This window comes from Drosophila miranda (assembly GCF_003369915.1).
Source record: "Drosophila miranda strain MSH22 chromosome Y unlocalized genomic scaffold, D.miranda_PacBio2.1 Contig_Y3_pilon, whole genome shotgun sequence".
Lineage (NCBI taxonomy): Eukaryota > Metazoa > Arthropoda > Insecta > Diptera > Drosophilidae > Drosophila > Drosophila miranda.
The window spans coordinates 7,719,004-7,732,993 of record NW_022881625.1 but is presented as its reverse complement, the minus strand read 5'-3'; the positions used below and the strand labels follow the sequence as shown (position 1 = coordinate 7,732,993).

General features: G+C 46.5%; 3 protein-coding genes across 5 annotated transcripts; all 3 read left to right on the top strand.

Annotated features, from left to right (window-relative positions):
* The first annotated feature begins 1,307 nt into the window (after nt 1-1,307).
* On the top strand, nt 1,308-1,878 carry LOC117194471. Of its 2 annotated transcripts, none has more exons than XM_033399036.1 (3): nt 1,308-1,418; nt 1,472-1,641; nt 1,722-1,878. In XM_033399036.1, exons 1-3 carry the CDS (start codon nt 1,311-1,313, stop codon nt 1,861-1,863), a joined length of 420 nt encoding a protein of 139 aa, XP_033254927.1. In that variant the 5' UTR covers nt 1,308-1,310; the 3' UTR covers nt 1,864-1,878. The 2 variants fall into 2 exon arrangements, with proteins under 2 accessions (XP_033254927.1, XP_033254928.1); XM_033399037.1 differs by having other exon boundaries at nt 1,315-1,418; nt 1,484-1,641.
* On the top strand, nt 1,817-2,576 carry LOC117194470. The gene is made up of 4 exons (XM_033399035.1): nt 1,817-1,897; nt 1,966-2,112; nt 2,184-2,445; nt 2,535-2,576. Exons 1-4 carry the CDS (start codon nt 1,878-1,880, stop codon nt 2,541-2,543), a joined length of 438 nt encoding a protein of 145 aa, XP_033254926.1. The 5' UTR covers nt 1,817-1,877; the 3' UTR covers nt 2,544-2,576.
* Nucleotides 2,577-9,619: 7,043 nt separating this feature from the next.
* On the top strand, nt 9,620-12,770 carry LOC117194468. Of its 2 annotated transcripts, none has more exons than XM_033399030.1 (7): nt 9,620-9,961; nt 10,560-10,937; nt 11,003-11,160; nt 11,241-11,417; nt 11,486-11,632; nt 11,705-11,968; nt 12,058-12,770. In XM_033399030.1, the coding sequence occupies exons 1-7, from the start codon at nt 9,704-9,706 to the stop codon at nt 12,176-12,178; spliced, it is 1,503 nt and encodes a 500-aa protein (XP_033254921.1). In that variant the 5' UTR covers nt 9,620-9,703; the 3' UTR covers nt 12,179-12,770. The 2 variants fall into 2 exon arrangements, with proteins under 2 accessions (XP_033254921.1, XP_033254920.1); XM_033399029.1 differs by having other exon boundaries at nt 10,991-11,160; nt 12,058-12,769.
* The last annotated feature ends 1,220 nt before the right edge of the window (nt 12,771-13,990 follow it).

Here is a 13,990-nt window from a genome sequence, read left to right as displayed (position 1 = left end):
AAATATAAAAATTAAAATTCCTCTCAGAGTCGTAGTGAGAAGTGTCGAACAAAATATTCTAAAACTGTATTTAGCACGCGCGTGTTCTCAAGTAAGTTCACACATATTTAAAGTGAAAAATTTCGCATTTGCCGCACACACGAACACACGCAAGCACACACAAACGCCGGTTTTGTGAACTCACTTGACGAAAAGAAAGAGCGAGCAGAAAAAAGTTGCCAAATCAAAATGGTCACCGAGCCGAAGTCCGTTGAGCCCAACGGTCTCGCCAGCCCGGTCTCGCAAGTAAGCAGCCCGAAGGGCGCCCGTGTGCGGATCTTCAATGCCGAGGACTTCTTGTCGCGTGCTCAGATGAACGACAAAATCAACAACATCTTGCGCTCGCCCACCAAGCCGCCCAACGGGGTGCGCCAGCGCTCCGTCTACACCAACAACCCATCGCCGGTAAGTGAAATTCCAAGCAATAACGTGAAAGTTTCTTCAATTTTCAGACATTTTGTTTTACAAAACTGCCGCATCATCGCGCTAGCAGGGTATCAACAGCGAGTTAACAGCCGCCGCAGTCTTAACAGCTGGGCAACAGCAGCATTGCCACATCACCTCATTGCCTCTCCTGTTATTTCAGACCTTCTTATTTTCCGTCTCGCTCTTTTCCACCATTGCTCTCTTACTTTCCGACTTTAATATTCGAATTTTCCTTCTCTATTCCCCCCTCTTCTCTTCTCTTCTAATACTATTCAAAATAGTTTGGTTAATTTCCATAAAAATCAAATGCAAATTGGGAAAAACGCACACACGTATGTAAATACATATATGTATGTATGTATGTATATGCATGCGTTAACAGAATGTCGACAGAATGTTAGCAACAGTTGCAAAGTCATTCGATTTCTGCGCTGCTGACACTTTCTCTCGTATCTGTCGTTTTCTCTCCTGCCGGTATTCAATTATTTTCTGGCACTTTCACTTCCTCACCTCTTCATTTCCTTCCGGATCTAACTTCCGCTACTACCTCTCGCCTTCTCATCCCCCCTCCCTTAGCAAGCAATCTTGCGTGTCGGCATGACTGGGGGGCAGCTGTCCCAACGCATTAGCAACATCTCGCTGTCCTCCGGCACGGACTCCGTGGGCCACATGGATCGCGGCAGCAGCTCCAGTCTCGCTAGCAGCGCCACCGTTGGGACCAACACCATCACCAGCGGCATTTCCAAGGAGTGCGCCAATTACCCGTCGGCAGTCAGTCGGCCCGTCCATACGTCCAACTGCCGGGCATACACATTTCCAACCCTACCCAGTACGGGCCAGGGAATATGCAGGAAATAGACGCTGGCAAAATGGCGCACAACGGCATGGCACTCACAGGGCGCTACAATGCCACGCCCACCTATGGCTTCGACAACGAGCAGAACTACTGCCTGGTAAGGGGCTCCTGCATATCTGTAAATCTAGCCGATTCTATGCTCAATCTCAGAATTCCCAACAGTTGCCGTCTCCAATGCCCCCTCCACCATACGCCTTGGCACGCGTGAGCAGCACACGCAACTTCGAGCTCGAGAACCACACACCGCCGGCATGTCCCGGCTCTGGACCCATTGCCATGACGAACGGCACCATCCAGTTGCGCCTCCGCGATGGCGTGCGGTGAGTGTGGACGCCCCCAGCCCCTTGGCTCTTCTTTAAGACCGACCCCTAATGTTAATACCTTTCTTTGCATGGGGCAGCATTGACATGACTCTGGACAAGGCGGTGCGCGTGCTCAATCAGCGCAGCATGGTGGCAGTTGCTCTATCACGCAACTGCAGCAACTCGGCTTTGATCCACCCAATGGACGCATCTTGCAGAGCGGCGCTAAAGTCGAAATAGTCACCTACAACGGCATGAAGGGCAATAACTTTGTGTGAGTGGGAATGGCCCTTACCACAACGTGGCATCTTTTGAATCCTTTGAATTATCTACCCATTACAGTCGCTATGCCAAGATGTGGTACAAGGGTGTGAGCTTCACCAGCGATGCGTGCGCTCTCATCTACCTGGTGGACACAGCCGGGACGCGCACCACAACCGACACTTTCACCGATCTGACCAAGGACTACACCCTGGCAGTGTTCTATGAGTGAGTCCCCCCGGCCAATTGCATCGCTTCTTATTTGGCTAATTTCGATTTAATTCCCGAACTTCTAGCAGCGACTCGCGCCATGGTCCCTCTTATATGGCTGAAGCCCATGACGTGATTGCCAATTCAGCTTACACCTGTACCGAGGATGGCACTGAGATCTATGACAAACGGATTTCGCATCACCCAGGCAGCCGATGGCCTGGTGAAGGTCACTCGTGTGGACAACAAGTGCTTGATTCGCACCAGTCCCGGCAATGGATCGGCCACTTTGACCACACCTGGCATCCATTGCACTGCCTCTCTGGGCAAGACCTCGCATCTGTTTGTTCGGTGAGTGTCAAACCGATGCTCTCAACCTCCCCCTCCCCCTCGCCCGTCATCCTGCTCTGCTAACTTCCGTTCTGTTCTGTCCTTTGTAGTCGCAATGAGAAGCGCATGCACTTCGATGGATCCTGTTTCATTGTACGCAACGCCGGACACTCCGCCGGCTTCAATGAGAACAACCTGCTCATTGTCTACTGAGCGGCGTTCGTAGTCCGGAGATAGAAACGGCGCAGTGGTAGCCCATCCCACACGCACACACTCTCACATGTCAACACATTTCACCTGGAACACATACATAGACACCTACAGCAGCACACTTGAGGGACCTTGACGTGGAGAGAGGGATTCAGTTAGGATCCCGGAATTTAGGAATTTCAAAATCAATTTGGGAAATAAGTTAGAAAGCAAATATGTTCGTACAAAAACCAGCACCACACCACACCACACACACACACCTCAGCGAAGGAACTCAGCCCAGTCCTATCTGGGTTCCGATTGCTCGACATGGGCGCAACACAACCACACCACCAACCCCCAGGGAATACTAGTTGTCTTTCGTTTACCATTACCTACATATATATCATGCCGTATATATGCGTGTATTACTAGTTGTTATTGCAAATCGGGAGCGCTTTCCTGCTTCCCCAAATCAGTTGGCCAAATCAGACCGATCTAAAGCTGAAGCGGAACCAATCAGAGCCGAATCGCATCGAACAGGGCCGTGCCAGCGTTTGGTGTTCAAAAAAGAAACATCGTTTTTCTACTCGTTTCCATTTCGGCTTTTTCAGTTCTTCTAAATTGTTTCTTTTACGCAGTTCAGTTCTAAATTTTGTTTGATAGACTTTAAAAATGGCAAAACTCAAGAAAAAAAAGTTTAAGGAAATATCTCACAAAAAAAAATTTACAAAATTATGCACAGTTGGTGCGTCTGATTAAGCAACGTGTATTCAACAATTATAGTAAGTCAGAGGACTAGTTCTCTTGGGCGTTACGTTTAGGCAACGTAACGCCAGTGCCGATACATTATTTCTAAGCTACCAGTTCTTTCAATGCAATCCAATAATGTTCATCCACACCCGTAGCATACAGACACTCGAACACGTAACCCATAATCACACACACCGCACACTCTTTACAAGAGCAAAAGAAAGTGAATTATTTGCAAGTGGCACAGCGCCAGCCACAGTTAAAACAGCCACAGGACACACAGGAAAGATAGAACAGATCCTGTGAAAGGTAGAAAGTGAGAGTTTATTAAATTAACCCCTATTGTAATTTGATTAAAAGACACTTGTCCTGTGAGGAGGACAATGAAAGAAACCCCCATACAAACACAAAACATAGGCTTAATATATACATAAATACGATGGGATGTCCAATTATAATACAAAGTTAAGCCCAGTGTGAAAAACCGGGATTAGCCTTACGTCAATCTCCAACACCTAAATTTTCGATCATGTAAAGAGAAATTCATGTGCCCAAAATCAATACTATGGAAGTATAATAAATTTAAAATGCAATCTGTTCATTCAATAAATTAATTTATTCCTCCAAAAGAATGGTGGAGCAATGGAGCTCGTTTCGTTTCCTACCCTCCATACTTTGCTAATTTCTTGGTGGAAAGAAAATGTCGACTGCCTCCTGCCCCGTGCCTTTATGTGTTCGAGTATTTATGTACCTTCTGTCATACATGGCCGGGGGTATCGTAAATTTACAACAAAATTGTTTTATGGCCCAACTCCATGGGCCCTCCTGGCCCCCCTCAGGCGGAGCTTGGTGTTTACGCCGTCACCTGAAGTGCCATCAGAAGTTGGACAATTTCAGGCCCTAGACGACAGTTTGGTTCGGTTTCCCATCTTTAAGAGCACTTGGAATTTAATCATTTAAATTTCTGTGAGGATTTCCAAGAAAATAAATTTGAATATCTGCCGCTATAGAGTTTATATTTAAATCCGATTTAATGTAAAAGCGGATTACGCTCTTCCATTTTGAAGGGACTTCGGATAAGCCCTATCTTCGGAGACATCGGGATATGGAAGACCTTTTTGATCTCCAAAAACCAAGCTTCGCGGGTATACAAATATTTCGTTGAATTTTTAATCGCACATTTACGACACAGCTGTTTTTATTTTATCGTAGCGTGACAGCCTGGGCGGCCAGTGTGTACACTCTTTTGGACTAAAATATTGTTTGTCTTGCTGTTGACAGCGGTAAATTAGGCAAATGGAAGGAAAAGTACATTGATATTTAATTAGTAAAATGTCTTGAGCCTTGTCGTTACCTGCAAACAAATCCAAATGCAAAGGGATATCGGATCGACTGTCATGCAGACTAAAGTTTCCAACAAACTTAACCTGGAGCTGGAGGTGGAGGTAGGCACGCGGCGCGGATGCTACAGCGCTGGCTGTGGCTGTTGATAAAGATTATTGGATAATGTCTTGGCGGAACTATCTGCCACGTCTGTCTCTGTCATAAGAAGAAAGTTGTTCCATGGTTAGAGATACACAAAGAGAGAGAAAGAGAGATGCATACGGAAAGTGTGTGAAAGCGTGGAGTAGTGAGAGCGGGTGCGGAAGCCACAGCGTGGATACAGAAGCAGCGGTAAGTACAAATAGCCCAACCAGGGAAGGATCAAAATATTGATGTCTGGAATGGCTTTATTCAAGTGTGAGAGCCTAACTGGGACTCGTGCGAGCAAAGGACCGACCCCACATATGTATCTGTGGCATATTCAATGCTCACGATTGTGTGACTGCGCCCCTGCGAGTCCTTGTCTGCATCCATTTGCCGCTCGCACCCGTGTGCCCAACATCAAAAGCTTTTCACACTTAATTGGGCGTAAAATTAAATCAGAATTGATTAGAACACTTGAATGACAACAGCCGTGGCCGTGTTTCTGATGTCAATGGCATCAGAGAGAGCCGCATCCTGCCAGCATCCAAGCCCCAAGCCTCCCAGCTCCCTCTCCACTTCCTGCCAGCAATTCCGCTGGCATTCTAAGCATAAGCAAACTTTTTGGTTTCGATTTTCCCCAGCTGACGCACGGCACGGCAAGGCACGGCACGTCGGTGACTTCGGCCACGTTCCTGCCGCTTCTCGGGCTCCTGCCACTTCCGAAGCCGGGCACTCCCGAGACAGAGCGCACTAATTGCTGCTGGGAACTTCCCTGCGGAGGCTCCCCCGCAACCCTGTTTTTCATCGGAAAGTTTATGAAATTCGATTTCCCCAAAAATGGGGAATGGAATGGAAAAAGGCCGGGCATCATTTTTCCTGCATTATCGTTTAATGAGCCGACAATTATGCGAGGCCCCTCTGCTTCGGCACCATGCACGTCTATAGATATTCAATTAACTTGAATTCACAGCCATAACTCTCCGAACGAGTTCATTCCACATGCATTTGGCCAGGGCATAGGGCAAGTCAACTCGATTTCCGGCTATTAAGACATGGCTGAATTTCAGACGTGGAATGCAACGCCATGGAGTGCCGAGTCCAGGCAGGATAATTACATTTTAACCGGGCGATTCGAGCGGAGAGGAGAGTCGACAGCAACGTCAACGGTAATGGATAAATGCACATCTTCCGCCGCCCTGGGGGTCCTGGGAGCCGTCCTGGGGCACGGCACATTTAATGGGAAATGAATGGCAATGTTGGAGGTAGAAAATTATGAAAACGTTCCCAGGGGTAAGTTGTACGAAAACCAGCACGAAGTGCCCTCCATAATCTTCCACTTAAAGTTGATAAAAAATGTAAACGACTTTCATTTCGCTCGGGAGCGATACCTCTGACGAGGACTTCAAAGGACAGCTGGAAGACCCAGGACAAACTCGAGGCGAAAGTGAGTAGCTCATTGAATTGGATGGATTGTCATCCCAGTCGGTGACAGCAATCAAATCAATCACACCAGCCTCCACCTGAGTAGAGCAGGCAGGTCAAAGTGCGGCAGCCTTTGAGGATAAAGAATGGACCCCTTTTCTGACATTTGGTGATGTTTTGCGATGCAGCAAGAGGGAATTCCTACACCGATTGGGGCAAAACTTGGGCTAGGTACAGCTGGCAAGGCCGATAGCTTGATCCGATTCATAAATAATATACAGCTAAGAGTACTATATGTTTGGATTTGTTGGGAATCCGTGCGTGGTGATGTCTAATGCAATTTGCGTAATTGAAACCCACTCGAAAGCAATTAAATTTCCTGTGGTTGGACCACTCTCCGGCAATGAGATTCGTTGGAGTAATTGCAATCGAGATTCCCAACTAATCTTCAGGTAAAACAATCCATAATGGAGCAGAAGTTTTGTTCGCACTCGGCATTTATCAAGTTTGAAGTTTTAATTTGCTTTCGCCCCAACAAAAACCACTACAGAATATAGAATAACAAAAGTGTCAACACGATTATAATTGAGTTTAATTAAGCCGCAAAGTAAAGCCTCTCAGCACTCTTGTCTGTGGACCGACCAACAGAAATTTAAAATATTTGCGCTAATCCACTTGGCAACGGCCTAACAGAAATGAACAGCTGGTGCCAGTCCAGGCCTCTTCAATGGGCCAACTTTCGGATAAAAGAGGTACGTTCCAAAGGCTTCAAATACTCGTATCTGCTGGGGCCAAAGTACGTACAATAAACTCGAAGCAATCCGAAGAGCAAAGTTGCGATCTGGAAATTTATGGATGGCGAAGGCCAAAATGTTTTGCGGCTGAATCCATTTGTTGGCCCAGCTCTGAAAATGTCACATGCTCCTCACACCCACAGCTACACCCACACCCTGTGTGGTCTGGGTCTTGGCCGTCTGGGTCCGTCTCGGCCGGATTTGTCTGCGCCAAAGTTCACTGACACTTTCATGCGTTTTCTTGGGTCGACGAAAATAGTTTTTCCACATTTCGCATTCGACCGAGTGGAAATGAAATCCCCTTGGAGCATAGATAGAATATTTCAGAGCAGTGCTCGCTGCCAAAAGCTTACTGTTACACATTCGTTCTGCGAAACGAAATCCAGTTAATTAAAATGTGGCAAGCAAATAATCAACAAGCAATTCAAACTAGAAAAAGACCACAATTCTGCTTCCTCTCTGCCTTTGCCTGCCGTAAATGGCCGTCCAATTGGTAATGGCTCGACAAAAATCCCACATTCATATTTACGAACCATAAATATGGACTCGTACTACCAAAAAAAGGAAAGGAAAAAAATAAAAGGAGGTTAACCAATTTGTTCGCTTGCGGCTGCTGTAAGTGACAACAAAAGAGGTGGTGGAGCCGGTCAAGGCATTGTAGCTTTTTTTTCAAATGAGTTTCCGTATTTCATTCGGATTCCATGCATATTGCATTTTCTATAAATACAGTATTTGCCAACTGTTCTTTTTTATTTTCACTCTCAAACTGAGTCAATGCAGTGCGTGGGCGGAGGTGCAGATGCAGCTGCAACAGCAACAGCAACAGCAACAGCATCGGGGTGGCAGCATCAGCACCGAAAATAAATTTCAAATATGTCCCAAGCAAAACGAGATAGAATTTTTAGGCGAATATTCGCTGTGCCATGCTGCGTGGGCAGCGATGGCCAAATACAGGGGAAGTCAATGCGCTCTAGCCGAAAAAGTGAAAGCCAGCATCAATCATGTGAGCAGGCGAGGGGATATAGTTGTCAATCGATTCGCAAGAAGTTCAGGGTTGCCTACTGAACTGAACCGTTCGACAATAGTTCTCTACGATCCAGACTACAAGGTGGCAAAACAATAACACTCCCCCACACACCAGACGTGCGATGTCTCAGCTAATTTTCATTGCCACAAGCGTGGACGGGCGTCCGTCAGGGCCTGCCAAATTCTAAATTTTGGCTAATTTGTCAACAGCCCCCCAGCATTATCCGCACATATCCGACGGTTTGGGTAGAACCAAACATCTAACAAAAGCTGTACACATTCGCTACTTACACTATATGGATAGTACGGATTGAATTACTGGAACCATGTGTCCGCTATAGAGAGCTTAGCTTGTACATACATAAATTGGCACCTAGCACTATTATATTTTGCATGCAAATTCCAGGACACAAGTGTGTACCCTCACGTAAAGATGATGCCAGAAATTCCAACTGACGAAGCAGATATGCGATACACTGCATCAGCAGTAACCCACCAAGATGAGGCTCCTCCGTGCTTAGCCGCCTCCTTTGGCACTGACACTTGGCATTTCGCAACCTTCTCGAGCCAAGGCGAGCACTTCAGAAAATTGAAACTTTCAGTTTTATGCCACCATCGAGCACACAGCACAGTACTTTTACATGCAACTCTTTTGGCTGACTTTTCAATTTTCTAATATGCTTTAAAGCTTCAGCTTGATGCTGTTGGGAGCGGCGCCTAGGCCTAGGCCTAGGCCGACGGAAATGCATTTAAGCTGACTTAAATCCATTTCTAGTTGGGCAACGATACAAAGTACCAATTAATAATCTATAGGAAATCAGATTTGAGAGGAGTTAGGGAAGAGAGAGTTGCAGTGCACGCAGTTTATGGAAGAGATCCAAATTAAATTAAGACTGCCAGAAGTATTCCACAAATAGCCATGACCAGAATGAAGTTACTTTGGGCCAAAACGATGACGGGTCAATACTTTTTTCCAGGCTTGTGGATAGATCAGCGTCAGGGCGGCGCCTTAATGCAAGTCTGTGAACGAATTGTATTTGGTAAATTTTCTTTACAGGAATCCGAAAGAATCGAACAAGGTGAAAATGAGCAGTGTACGAATTAAACATTTTACCATTTAACCATTTGGTAATTTGGTAAACCATTTTTTTGTGAAGCTCAAGACTCAAGCCACGGAGTACCATTAATAATACGAAAATGTACAGTAATTAGTATCTGATCTACATCCATACAACATTGAAATGCAGCCCTGAATATCGCTCCGATTATAATCGGGAGACAGCTCTGCTTTTCACTTTGAATTCCGGTTTGAGCAGGCGACGACTTTCAGTGTGAAAATCCGAACAGTCATCCTTTCGAAAATTGTGCCAGCGAGCGGAGCTCATGTAAAGTGGAAAATTAAATATAAAAATTAAAATTCCTCTCAGAGTCGTAGTGAGAAGTGTCGAACAAAATATTCTAAAACTGTATTTAGCACGCGCGTGTTCTCAAGTAAGTTCACACATATTTAAAGTGAAAAATTTCGCATTTGCCGCACACACGAACACACGCACGCACACACAAACGCCGGTTTTGTGAACTCACTTGACGAAAAGAAAGAGCGAGAAGAAAAAAGTTGCCAAATCAAAATGGTCACCGAGCCGAAGTCCGTTGATCCCAAGGTCAGCACCAAGGAGGCGCAGTGCCAGTCATCGGACTGCGAGACTTCCCAGCAGGACCCGGTCTCGCAAGTAAGCAGCCCGAAGGGCGCCCGTGTGGGGATCTTCAATGCCGAGGACTTCTTGTCGCGTGCTCAGATGAACGACAAGATCAACATCTTGCGCTCGCCCACCAAGCCGCCCAACGGGGTGCGCCAGCGCTCCGTCTACACCAACAACCCATCGCCGGTAAGTGAAATTCCAAGCAATAACGTGAAAGTTTCTTCAATTTTCAGACATTTTGTTTTACAAAACTGCCGCATCATCGCGCTAGCAGGGTATCAACAGCGATTTAACAGCCGACGCAGTCTTAACAGCTCGGCAACAGCAGCATTGCCACATCACCTCATTGCCCTCTCCTGTTATTTCAGACCTTCTTATTTTCCGTCTCGCTCTTTTCCACCATTGCTCTCTTACTTTCCGACTTTAATATTCGAATTTTCCTTCTCTATTCCCCCCCTCTTCTCTTCTCTTCTAATACTATTCAAAATAGTTTGGTTAATTTCTATAAAAATCAAATGCAAATTGGGAAAAACGCACACACGTATGTAAATACATATATGTATGTATGTATGCATATGCATGCGTTAACAGAATGTCGACAGAATGTTAGCAACAGTTGCAAAGTCATTCGATTTCTGCGCTGCTGACACTTTCTCTCGTATCTGTCGTTTTCTCTCCTGCCGGTATTCAATTATTTTCTGGCACTTTCACTTCCTCACCTCTTCATTTCCTTCCGGATCTAACTTCCGCTACTACCTCTCGCCTTCTCATCCCCCTCCCTTAGCAAGCAAGCTTGCGGGTCGGCATGACTGGGGGGCAGCTGTCCCAACGCATGAGCAACATCTCGCTGTCCTCCGGCACGGACTCCGTGGGCCACATGGATCGCGGCAGCAGCTCCAGTCTCGCTAGCAGCGCCACCGTTGGCACCAACACCATCACCAGCGGCATTTCCAAGGCGTGCGCCAATTACCCCGTCGGCAGTCAGTCGGCCCGTCCATACGTCCAACTGCCGGGCATACACATTTCCAACCCTCCCCAGTACGGGCCAGGGAATATGCAGGAAATAGACGCTGGCAAAATGGCGCACAACGGCAAGGCACTCACAGGGCGCTACAATGCCACGCCCACCTATGGCTTCGACAACGAGCAGAACTACTGCCTGGTAAGGGGCTCCTGCATATCTGTAAATCTAGCCGATTCTATGCTCAATCTCAGAATTCCCAACAGTTGCCGTCTCCAATGCCCCCTCCACCATACGACTTGGCACGCGTGAGCAGCACACGCAACTTCGAGCTCGAGAACCACACACCGCCGGCATGTCCCGGCTCTGGACCCATTGCCATGACGAACGGCACCATCCAGTTGCGCCTCCGCGATGGCGTGCGGTGAGTGTGGACGCCCCCAGCCCCTTGGCTTTTCTTTAAGACCGACCCCTAATGTTAATACCTTTCTTTGCATGGGGCAGAATTGACATGACTCTGGACAAGGCGGTGCGCGTGCTCAATCAGCGCAGCATGGTGGCAGTTGCTCTATCACGCAACTGCAGCAACTCGGCTTTGATCCACCCCAATGGACGCATCTTGCAGAGCGGCGCTAAAGTCGAAATAGTCACCTACGACGGCATGAAGGGCAATAACTTTGTGTGAGTGGGAATGGCCCTTACCCCAACGTGGCATCTTTTGAATCCTTTGAATTATCTTCCCATTACAGTCGCTATGCCAAGATGTGGTACAAGGGTGTGAGCTTCACCAGCGAGGCGTGCGCTCTCATCTACCTGGTGGACACAGCCGGGACGCGCACCACAACCGACACTTTCACCGATCTGACCAAGGACTACACCCTGGCAGTGTTCTATGAGTGAGTCCCCCCGGCCAATTGCATCGCTTCTTATTTCGATTTATTTCGATTTAATTCCCGAACTTCTCGCAGCGACTCGCGGCATGGTCCCTCTTATATGGCTGAAGCCCATGACGTGATTGCCAATTCAGCTTACACCTGTACCGAGGATGGCACTGAGATCTATGACATAAACGGATTTCGCATCACCCAGGCAGCCGATGGCCTGGTGAAGGTCACTCGTGTGGACAACAAGTGCTTGATTCGCCCCAGTCCCGGCAATGGATCGGCCACTTTGACCACACCTGGCATCCATTGCACTGCCTCTCTGGGCAAGACCTCGCATCTGTTTGTTCGGTGAGTGTCAAACCGATGCTCTCAACCTCCCCCTCCCCATCGCCCGTCATCCTGCTCTGCTAACTTTAGTTCTGTTCTGTCCTTTGTAGTCGCAATGAGAAGCGCATGCACTTCGATGGATCCTGTTTCATTGTACGCAACGCCGGACACTCCGCCGGCTTCAATGAGAACAACCTGCTCATTGTCTACTGTGCCGTAGTCCGGAGATAGAAACGGTGCAGTGGTAGCCCATCCCACACGCACACACTCACACATGTCAACACATTTCACCTGAAACACATACATAGACACCTACAGCAGCACACTTGAGGGACCTTGACGTGGAGAGAGGGATTCAGTTAGGATCCCGGAATTTAGGAATATCAAAATCAATTTGGGAAATAAGTTAGAAAGCAAATATGTTCGTACAAAAACCAGCAATCACACCACACCACACCACACACACACACCTCAGCGAAGGAACTCAGCCCAGTCCTATCTGGGTTCCGATTGCTCGACATGGGCGCAACACAAGCACACCACCAACCCCAGGGAATACTAGTTGTCTTTCGTTTACCATTGCCTACATATATATCATGCCGTATATATGCGTGTATTACTAGTTGTTATTGCAAATCGGGAGCGCTTTCCTGCTTCCCCAAATCAGTTGGCCAAATCAGACCGATCTCAAGCTGAAGCCGAACCAATCAGAGCCGAATCGCATCGAACAGGGCCGTGCCAGCGTTTGGTGTTCAAAAAAAGAAACATCGTTTTTCTACTCGTTTCCATTTCGGCTATTTCAGTTCTTCTAAATTGTTTCTTTTACGCAGTTCAGTTCTAAATTTTGTTTGATAGACTTTAAAAATGGCAAAACTCAAGAAAAAAAAGTTTAAGGAAATATCTCCCAAAAAAAAAATTTACTAAATTATGCACAGTTGGTGCGTCTGATGAAGCAACGTGTATTCAACAATTATAGTAGATCAGAGGACTAGTTCTCTTGGGCGTTACGTTTAGGCAACGTAACGCCAGTGCCGATACATTATTTCTAAGCTACCGGTTCTTTCAATGCAATCCAATAATGTTCATCCACACCCGTAGCATACAGACACTCAAACACGTAACCCATAATCACACACACCGCACACTCTTTACAAGAGGCAAAAGAAAGTGAATTATTTGCAAGAGGCAGAGCGCCAGCCACATTTAACACAGCCACAGGACACACATGAAAGATAGAACAGATCCTGTGAAAGGTAGAAAGTGAGAGTTTATTAAATTAACCCCAATTGTAATTTGATTAAAAGACACTTGTCCTGTGAGGAGGACAATGAAAGAAACCCCCATACAAACACAAAACATAGGCTTAATATATACATAAATACGATGGGATGTCCAATTATAATACAAAGTTAAGCCCAGTGTGAAAAACCGGGATTAGCCTTACGTCAATCTCCAACACCTAAATTTTCTATCATGTAAAGAGAAATTCATGTGCCCCAAAATCAATACTATGGAAGTATAATAAATTTAAAATGCAATCTGTTCATTCAATAAATTAATTTATTCCTCCAAAAGAATGGTGCAGCAATGGAGCTCGTTTCGTTTCCTACCCTCCATCCTTTGCTAATTTCTTGGTGGAAAGAAAATGTCGACTGCCTCCTGCCCCGTGCCTTTATGTGTTCGAGCATTTATGTACCTTCTGTCATACATGGCCGGGGGTATCGTAAATTTACAACAAAATTGTTTTATGGCCCCACTCCATGGGCCCTCCTGTCCCCCCTCAGGCGGAGCTTGGTGTTTACGCCGTCACCTGAAGTGCCATCAGGAGTTGGACAATTTCAGGCTCTAGACGACAGTTTGGTTCGGTTTCCCATCTTTAAGAGCACTTGGAATTTAATCATTTAAATTTCTGTGAGGATTTCCAAGAAAATAAATTTGAATATCTGCCGCTATAGAGTTTATATTTAAATCCGATTTAATGTAAAAGCGGATTACGCCCTTCCATTTTGAAGGGACTTCGGATAAGCCCTATCTTCGGAGACA